Raw genomic sequence first — 11,234 nt, forward strand, 5'->3', positions numbered from 1 at the left:
TAAAGTGTGGGCAGTGTCAGGAGTTCCGCCCAGTGGTGTCTCACCGTAGTGAACATCTCTGCTGGTGAGTGGCGTGAGAAGGCGACGTGCAGATCTGCACTCTCTCCTTTACGGTCAGCTGGAATCGCTGGATCCACACGCATGGGGTGTGTTTGACAGGTGGGTCTTCAGTCTGTACAATACAGACTGAAGATCCACCGTAGGGCCTCAGCAGGCTATTTGGGGAGCGAGTGCTGTTCGCGAGGAGCTGGCCTACGAAGGCCGGCACGGCACGCGAGTGGCGGGCACAGCGCCTGGCCGCCTTTGTCTCCCGAGATGCGATGTTTACAAAACGCAACGGATAGACTAACTCAATTTGAGACTGAGTCGACCTGCGACACGGACACACGCATCTCTATACGTATGTAGACAAAGCAAAGGCAAAGATACCCCGTGTAGCCTTAACAGACTTTTGGGGCAAGTGCTGTTAGCGAGTAGCACCTGTGAAGGCCGGCACGGCACACGACGGGGTGGGTGGCCAGCACCACGCCCGGCCGCCTTTGTCTCCCCAGTGGCGATGTTTACTACACACCGCACCAGGTATGCACATGAGGCTGAGTCGACTTAGGGGAGGCCCAGGACCGGTTCAGATAATCGCCACCGGTGTTGGCCGTGAGCGGGAATCGAATCCGGGTGGTTGGGTTCGTAGCGCTCACCACTCCACAGGTGCTACTCGCTAACAACAATTGCCCCAACGGTCTGTTGCAGCTACACGGGGGATCTTTGTCCCCCCCCCAACCCCCCCTACATGCATACACCCACCCACGACAAAGACAAAGATCCCACGCGTAGCCTTCAGAGACTTTAGGGGCAAGTGCTGTGAGCGAACAGCGCCTATGAAGGCCACCCCACATATGTACACACACACACACGCGCGCGCGCGTAAACATGTACGGACTCATATCACTATGACAATTTGACAACAAATATATACACGCTCGCGCGCGCAGATTGATGTTAATGCCCAGCCCTCCTCTTCAATACAGGTCATAATAAAACAAAAATAGATGCCACTCACTGGCTCCGGCTGCTGGCATGGTTGAGTCCCAAGGCCAACGTTCAGGATGTCCTTCTCGCTACCGGGCGTGAAAGCGCGGCTATGGAAACCCCAGGAAAGCCGGGAGAACGCTCCACAGCTCCGCACAGACGGATTCAACAATCCATTGCCACGCGTAATAAAAGGCGGCGGGGGGGTGGGTGGCGTGAAGGACCACTCCATTCCCCCTCCCCCCCGTCCGTGCAGCCTTGACAGGCTGCTGGGGCAAGTGCGCAACACTTATGAAGAGGCGGCGGGCGGCTGGACATCACGCCTTGGACGTCCACCCTCCACCACACTCCCGCCCAGTGCACACCGCGCCGCGTTCTCCGCACTCAGTTGAGGCTGAGTCGACCTAGGGGAGGCGCCGGAGCGGTTCCAAAGGCGTTCGTCGCCGGCGTTCGTGTTGCGCGGCGCGCTCACCGCTGCGCCACCGCTCCCCGCTGATGCCGCACACGATGTCAGGATGTCTCAGCTCAGGAGGGGCTATTTTCCGGAGCTCTGCCCCGCACAGCTCCGCACCAGCAGCACCGACCGACAACCGTCGTCGTTCGCCACGTGAGTGGTTGCCAAAGTCACCGCGGCGCTTGTGCCAGGCTAGGTGCACGTCGCGTGAAGCGTGGGAGGTTTCGCTGCTGCGTAGGTCACGGGACAGGCCAAGGTGCCGTGGGTCGACTGACCGAGATGGCAGACAGCTGCGCCGACCTGTGCCCCCCCCCCCCCCCCACTGTGGCAGCTTGGCGTGCTTTAGCCACTACACCACGCACCCCTACACACAAAGACAAAGATCCCCCCGTGTAGCCGTAACAGACTGTAGGGGGCAAGTGCTGTTAGCGAGTAGCATCTTTGAAGGCCGGCACGGCACACGAGGGGGTGGGTGACCAGCCACCATGCCCGGCCGCCTTTGTCTCCCGAGTGGCGATGTTTACTCCACGCGGCATCAGGTACTCATTTGAGGCTGAGTCGACCTAATATATACAAAGACAAAGCTCCCCCTTACAGCCTTAAAACACCTATACACACCTGTACACACACTCACATCAACATACATCTGCACACACACTCCAATACCAATGCACGCCTTTCACCACGAAGCGACTGTGAGGTCATCAACAGCGCCTGTGCCAGGCTAGGTGCACATTGAGGCCACGTGAAGTGTCGAAGGCTCGCTTAGAGAAGGAGTTCACGGGACACTGCACCGAAAGAACCAAAAGAGTATGTGCCCCCTACTGTGCCAAAGTGCTGCATTTTATCCGCCCGGCGCTCCGCTCGTTGTTGTGAGCGTCGCTCCCCTGCCCTCCGTTGTTGCTGGAGGGCGACTGCCTCCAACTGCCCAGCAGCAGCGGCGTCCTTTACGAGCCTCCTCCACAGAGGCCGATCTTGACACCGCTGGTACCGGTCATCGGCAAGTAAGCTCAGCTCCACGTCCTCCCGTAACCGCATAAGCTCCATCTCTTCTCTAGCCCGTGTCGTGCCAGTTCAAACACACTCACATTTACACACACTCACATCTACACACCCACTCACATCTACACACTCACACATCTACACACACTCACATCTACACACCCACTCACATCTACATACACACATCTACACACACACACATCTACACACACACACATCTACACACACACTCACATTTACACACACTCACATCTACACACACACATCTACACACACACACATCTACACACACACACATCTACACACACACACATCTACACACACACACATCTACACACACTCACATCTACACACCCACTCACATCTACATACACACATCTACACACACACACATCTACACACACACACATCTACACACACACACTCACATTTACACACACTCACATCTACACACACACATCTACACACACACACACATCTACACACACACACATCTACACACACACACATCTACACACACACACATCTACACACACACATCTACACACACACACATCTACACACACACACATCTACACACACACATCTACACACACACACATCTACACACACACACATCTACACACGCACATCTACACACACATCTACACACACATCTACACACACACACACACATCTACACACACACACATCTACACACACACACATCTACACACACACATCTACACACACACATCTACACACACACACATCTACACACACATCTACACACACACACATCTACACACACACATCTACACACACACATCTACACACACACATCTACACACACACACATCTACACACACATCTACACACACACACATCTACACACACACATCTACACACACACATCTACACACACACATCTACACACACACACATCTACACACACATCTACACACACACACATCTACACACACACACATCTACACACACATCTACACACACATCTACACACACACATCTACACACACACACATCTACACACACACACATCTACACATACCCACATCTACACACACACACATCTACACACACACACATCTACACACACACACACATCTACACACACATCTACACACACACACACATCTACACACACACACATCTACACACACATCTACACACACACATCTACACACACATCTACACACACATCTACACACACATCTACACACACACACATCTACACACACACATCTACACACACACACATCTACACACACACACACATCTACACACACACATCTACACACACACACATCTACACACAGACATCTACACACACATCTACACACACACACATCTACACACACACACATCTACACACACACACATCTACACACACACATCTACACACACACACATCTACACACACACACATCTACACACACACATCTACACACACACACATCTACACACACACACTCACATTTACATACACACATCTACACACACACACATCTACACACACACACATCTACACACACACACATCTACACACACACATACACACACACACACATCTACACACACACACATCTACACACACACACATCTACACACACACACATCTACACACACACATACACACACATCTACACACACACATCTACACACACACACATCTACACACACACACATCTACACACACACACATTTACACACACACACACATCTACGCACACACACATCTACACACACACATCTACACACACACATCTACACACACACATCTACACACACACACATCTACACACACACACTCACATTTACACACACTCACATCTACACACACACATCTACACACACACACACATCTACACACACACACATCTACACACACACACATCTACACACACACACATCTACACACACACATCTACACACACACACATCTACACACACACACACATCTACACACACACATCTACACACACACACATCTACACACACACACATCTACACACGCACATCTACACACACATCTACACACACATCTACACACACACACACACATCTACACACACACACATCTACACACACACACATCTACACACACACATCTACACACACACATCTACACACACACATCTACACACACACACATCTACACACACATCTACACACACACACATCTACACACACACATCTACACACACACATCTACACACACACATCTACACACACACACATCTACACACACATCTACACACACACACATCTACACACACACATCTACACACACACATCTACACACACACATCTACACACACACACATCTACACACACATCTACACACACACACATCTACACACACACACATCTACACACACATCTACACACACATCTACACACACACATCTACACACACACACATCTACACACACACACATCTACACATACCCACATCTACACACACACACATCTACACACACACACATCTACACACACACACACATCTACACACACATCTACACACACACACACATCTACACACACACACATCTACACACACATCTACACACACACATCTACACACACATCTACACACACATCTACACACACACACACATCTACACACACACATCTACACACACACACATCTACACACACACACATCTACACACACACATCTACACACACACACATCTACACACAGACATCTACACACACATCTACACACACACACATCTACACACACACACATCTACACACACACACATCTACACACACACATCTACACACACACACATCTACACACACACACATCTACACACACACATCTACACACACACACATCTACACACACACACTCACATTTACATACACACATCTACACACACACACATCTACACACACACACATCTACACACACACACATCTACACACACACATACACACACACACACATCTACACACACACACATCTACACACACACACATCTACACACACACACATCTACACACACACATACACACACATCTACACACACACATCTACACACACACACATCTACACACACACACATCTACACACACACACATTTACACACACACACACATCTACGCACACACACATCTACACACACACATCTACACACACACATCTACACACACACACATCTACACACACATCTACACACACACATATACACACACACCTACACACACATCTACACACACACATCTACACACACATCTACACACACACATCTACACACACACATCTACACACACATCTACACACACACATCTACACACACACACATCTACACACACACACATCTACACACACACACATTTACACACACACACATCTACGCACACACACATCTACACACACACATCTACACACACACATCTACACACACACACATCTACACACACATCTACACACACACATCTACACACACACACCTACACACACATCTACACACACACATCTACACACACACATCTACACACACACATATCTACACACACACACATCTACACACACACACATCTACACACACACACACACCCGTGTACATACCTGCAGTCGTCCCTCGGAGCCGTTGCTTAATTCCCCGTCCATGGTGCCGTCCTTGCCCTCTCAATGCCCTCTCAGCAGCTGAACTATTTGGGGGGCGGGTGGGTAGCGTGACTCCAGCAGCTACGGAGTCGGGACTCACACAGGCGGTGGGACATCCACTTGCGACTCGTCCTCTGTCTCCTGTCAATCAAAGTCCCCTTCCGTCTTTGTCTCTCTTATAGCCCCCCCCCCCGTGCCACCTATCCCTCTCAGCAGAGGCGGGAGGGTGAGATCACCTGTACTGTATTGGGTTAGAGCCAATCCCTAAGCACGTTCGTGTGTGTGTGTGAGTGTGTGAGTGTGTGTGTTCGTGTGTGTGTGTGTTCGTGTGTGTGTGTGTTCTCTGTGAGTCGTGGTCTCTGTGTGTCTGTGTGTGTGTTCTCTGTGAGTCGTGGTCTCTGTGTGTGTGTTCTCTGTGAGTCGTGGTCTCACTCTCTCTGTGTGTGTGTTCTCTGTGAGTCGTGGTCTCTGTGTGTGTGTGTGTTCTCTGTGAGACGTACTCCTCTCTCTCTGTGTGTGTGTTCTCTGTGAGACGTACTCCTCTCTCTGTGTGTGTGTGTGTTTTATGTGAGTCGTGTTCCTCTCTGTGTGTGTGTTCTCTGTGAGACGTACTCCTCTCTCTCTGTGTGTGTGTGTGTTCTCTGTGAGTCGTGGTTCTCTCTCTGTGTGTGTGTTCTCTGTGAGACGTACTCCTCTCTCTCTCTCTCTGTGTGTGTTCTCTGTGAGTCGTGGTCTCTCTGTGTGTGTGTTCTCTGTGAGTCGTGTTCCTCTATCTCTGTGTGTGTGTGAAGATACAAAGACAAATATTCCTCCCACCACCACCACCCTCCTCTCCCGTATAGCCTTAGCAGACTGCTGGGGCAAGTGCTCCCCACCACGTGCGCGTCTGAAATGAATGTATGCGAACCTCCCTACCACGTATGTGTGTGTGTGTCCTTGTGTGTGCCTGTGTTGTGTGTCAGTGTGCGTGTCGTGTTTTGAGTGTGTGTGTGTTATGCGTCAGTGTGGGTGTATGCCTCTGTGCGTCTCGATGTGTCCGTGTACCGTGTTGTGAGTGTGTGTGTGTGTCCTTGCGTCTCTGTGTGATTGTGTGTGTGTCAGTGTGTGTCCTTGTGTGTCTGCGTGTGGCTTGTAAGTCGAATGCTTTACTTTTGTGTTATCTGCGTGTTTTCACTGTCTGTGTGCATGTCTCTGTATTGTGTCTCTGTGCGTGTGTCAGTGTGTGTCAGTGTGTCTGTGTGTCAGTGTGTGTCTGTGTGCCAGTGTGTGTCTGTGTGTCTGTGTGTCAGTGTGTGTCTGTGTGTCAGTGTGTCAGTGTGTGTCTGTGTGTCTGTGTGTGTCAGTGTGTCTGTGTGTGTCAGTGTGTGTGTGTGTCAGTGTGTGTCAGTGTGTCTGTGTGTGCCTGTGTGTCTGTGTGTCAGTGTGTGTCTGTGTGTCAGTGTGTGTCTGTGTGTGTCAGTGTGTGTCAATGTGTGTCTGTGTGTCAGTGTGTCGGTGTGTCAGTGTGTCAGCGTGTGTCTGTGTGTGTCTGTGTGTCTGTGTGTGTCAGTGTGTCTGTGTGTGTCAGTGTGTGTGTGTCAGTGTGTGTCAGTGTGTCTGTGTGTGCCTGTGTGTCTGTGTGTCAGTGTGTGTCTGTGTGTCAGTGTGTGTCTGTGTGTGTCAGTGTGTGTCAATGTGTGTCTGTGTGTCAGTGTGTGTCAGTGTGTCTGTGTGCCTGTGTGTGTCAGTGTGTGTCTGTGTGTGTCAGTGTGTGTCAGTGTGTCTCAGTGTGTCTGTGTGTGTCAGTGTGTCTGTGTGTGTCAGTGTGTCTGTGTGTGTCAGTGTGTGTCAGTGTGTGTCTGTGTGTCTGTGTGTCTGTGAATCTCGCCTTTGTCTGTGCGCATCCCCCTGTTGCCGTATTTGTATCTCTCTCTGTCTGTCTCAGTGTCTCTGTCTAAAAGTGTCTCTGTCTCTCTCTCTCTCAGTCTCTCTGTCCGTCTTTGTCTCTATGTGTGTCTCTCTGTGTCTCTGTGTGTTTCTCTCTCTGTGTGTGTCTCTCTGTGTGTCTCTGTGTGTGTGTTTCTCTGTGTGTGTCTCTCTGTGTGTCTCTGTGTGTGTGTCTCTGTGTGTGTGTCTCTCTCTGCGTGTGTCTATCTCTGTGTCTCTCTCTGTGTTTCTGTGTGTCTCTCTCTGTGTCTTTCTCTGTGTGTGTCTTTCTCTGTGTGTCTCTCTGTGTGTGTTTCTATGTGTGTCTCTGTGTGTGTCTCTGCGTGTGTCTCTCTCTCTCTGTGTGTGTCTCTCTGTGTGTGTCTCTGTGTGTGTCTCTCTCTGTGTGTGTCTTTCTCTGTGTGTGTCTTTCTCTGTGTCTCTGTGTGCGTGTCTCTCTCTCTGTGTGTCTCTATGTGTGTCTCTGTGTGTCTCTCTCTGTGTGTCTCTCTCTGTGTGTGTCTCTATGTGTGTCTGTGTGTGTCTCTTTCTCTGTGTGTCTCTCTCTGTGTGTCTCTCTCTGTGTGTCTCTCTCTCTGTGTGTCTCTGTGTGTGACTGTGTGTGTCTCTCTCTGTCCGCGCCCCCGCTGTGTGTGATAATCAGGATGAGAGTTTATCTTGTGGTCTGACACCGGCGGAGTGTGTGGGGGATGGGGGATTTGGTGGTGGTGGTGGTAGCAGAGTGGTGGTGGTGGTGTGAGCGAGGTGAGTTGTGAGTCCAAGGATGGGGGCGCTAGTATAGCGGTTAGCGGTCAGCTATGCTACCGCTGGCAACCGGAGTTCGATTCCCGCTCACGGCCAACATCAGTGACGATTATCTGAACCTCCCCCAGGTCGACTCAGCCTCAAACGAGTACCTGGTACGGTGCGTAAAAAAATCTCCGCGAGGGAGACAAAGGCGGCCGGGCGTGGTGCCGGCCACCCACCCCCTCGTGTGCCGTTCCAGCCTTGCTAGGTGTTTGTTAACAGCACTTGCCCCTGCAGTCTGTTCAGGATTTATGGGGGATCTGTCTGAGTGTGTGTGTATGAGTGTGTAAGTGTTTTGTGTACATACGTATAGATACTTTTTATTGTATATTATCTGGCCTGCTTGTGTATCTGCTGGACAGCAGAAGTCCCAAATGCCCCTGCAGGTCTCTCTCACACATACACACTCTCACACATACACTCACACATACTCACACATACACACACAACAACAACAACCGCCATTCGCCACTAAGTGGCGGTGACGTCACCACGACGCTTGTGCCAGGCCATGTGCACATTGAGGCCACGTGAAGTGTCGAACGCCCGCTGGCAGGAGGTCACGGGGCAGACCCAGGTGCCACGGGTCGACTGACTAAGATGACTGGCTGATGCACCACTTGTGCCCCCTACTGTGCCAACCTGCTGTGCTTTAGCCACCCGGCGTTCCGCTCGTTGTTCTGAGCGTCGCTCCTCCGCCCTCCGTTGTTGTTGGAGGGCGACTGCCTCCAACTGCCCAGTAGCGTCCTTCACGAGCCTCCTCCACAGAGGCCGATCTTGACACCACTGGTACCAGTCATCGGCAAGTCCACTCAGCTCCACGTCCTCCTGTACCACATCACTCCATCTCTTCTCTAGCCCGTGCCGCGCCCGCTTAGCCCCCTCAATCCGGCCAAACAAAAGCTGTTTCGGCATGCGGTGGCTGGGCATGCGGGCTACATGACCCAGCCATCGCAACCTTGCCTGCCGGAGGAGCTCACCGATGGGACCCTGCCCAGATCTTTCAAGGATTTGTGAGCTCCTCACACAATCCAGTCTGGTTAAACCCAGGATGGATCGTAGGCAGGCCAGCCTAAATGTTTCCAACCGGCGAAGATGTTCCATTAGGGGGGTCCACGTTTCGCAAGCGTAGAGAAGGGAGGGAATGACCGTGGCCGAGAAGACCTGAAGCTTAGTGCGGAGCGACAGACCAGGTAGCTTCCACACAGCGTTACGCAACCGATGAAAAGATATTGCCGCTCGACTGATTCGGAGTGAGACCTCTGCTGTTAAACTGGAGCCAGTCATAAGCACACTGCCCAGGTATGGGAAACTCTCCACTCTCTCCACAACTGCCCCATCACCGATTGGGAGTTGTGGGGGTGGAGTGTCCGATGGTACAAAACACCCAGGCAGGTGCTTAGTTTTGGTGGGGCTGATGGTAAGGCCCCCTCTCTTAGTGGCACGCTCCAGTCTCAGCAGCAGCGTCTCCAACTCCTCCTCTGAATGAGCGGCTATTACCAAATCATCGGCATACACAACGTGGTTGAGCAATAGGGAGCCATCCCTTGACCGCACCGGGGCATCGATCAGCCTCCCATTATATCTGTACCATATGGAGATTCCCCCGGTACAGCTATTGAAGGCTTCACGAACTTCGTGGTCAAAATAGATGTTAAATAATGTGGGAGCCAGAGGACATCCCTGTCGCACCCCAAGGTGTACAGGGGATGGCTCTGACTCCCGGCCACGTAGTTTTACCCGGGCCCGCTCACCATCATGAAGGTCCTTAATGATCGTGAGCAGAGGGTCTGGGACTCCAAAAGCACTAATAACAACCCAGAGCCCAGGCCTACTGATGGTGTCATAGGCCTTGACCAGATCAATAAAGCAGAGATGTAGGTCTTGTTGGAATTCCCTACACCTATGCTGTAGCAGACAGACAGAAAATATGGCATCTGTGCAGGACCGCCCTTTCCTGAAACCGCATCTACTACTAAACCACGACTGAAATATGTAACACACACACTCTCACTCTCACACATACACTCTCACACATACACTCACACCCTCACACATACACTCTCACACACACACATACACTCTCACACATACACTCACACCCTCACACATACACTCACACTCTCAAACATACACTCACACTCTCACACATACACTCACACTCTCACACATACACTCACACACACCACACACACCACACTCTCTCACACATACATTCACACCCGCACACATACACTCACTCTCACATACACTCTCACACACACACATACACTCTCACACACACACATACACTCTCACACACCACTCTCTCACACATACACTCACACTCTCACACATACACTCTCACACATACACTCTCACACACACACATACACTCACACACACACCACGCACACTACACTCTCTCACTCACGCCTCTCA

The 11,234-nt window shown here is 51.0% G+C and overlaps 1 protein-coding gene across 1 annotated transcript in view; it reads right to left on the minus strand.

The window, feature by feature from the left end:
* Nucleotides 1-8,638, minus strand: part of LOC116954942 (high affinity cAMP-specific and IBMX-insensitive 3',5'-cyclic phosphodiesterase 8B-like) — an 80,552-nt gene extending 71,914 nt beyond the window's left edge. Inside the window, exon 1 of the mRNA XM_032975795.2 lies at nt 6,063-8,638. Coding sequence (XP_032831686.1) covers nt 6,063-6,104 — 42 coding nt within the window. The 5' untranslated portion in view covers nt 6,105-8,638. The remainder of the gene's footprint in view (nt 1-6,062) is intronic.
* Between the last annotated feature and the right edge of the window lie 2,596 nt (nt 8,639-11,234).

This window comes from Petromyzon marinus, chromosome 57, assembly GCF_048934315.1.
Source record: "Petromyzon marinus isolate PM22_M1 ecotype Great Lakes invasive population chromosome 57, UKy_Petmar_22M1.pri1.0, whole genome shotgun sequence".
NCBI classification, from domain to species: Eukaryota; Metazoa; Chordata; class Hyperoartia; order Petromyzontiformes; family Petromyzontidae; genus Petromyzon; species Petromyzon marinus.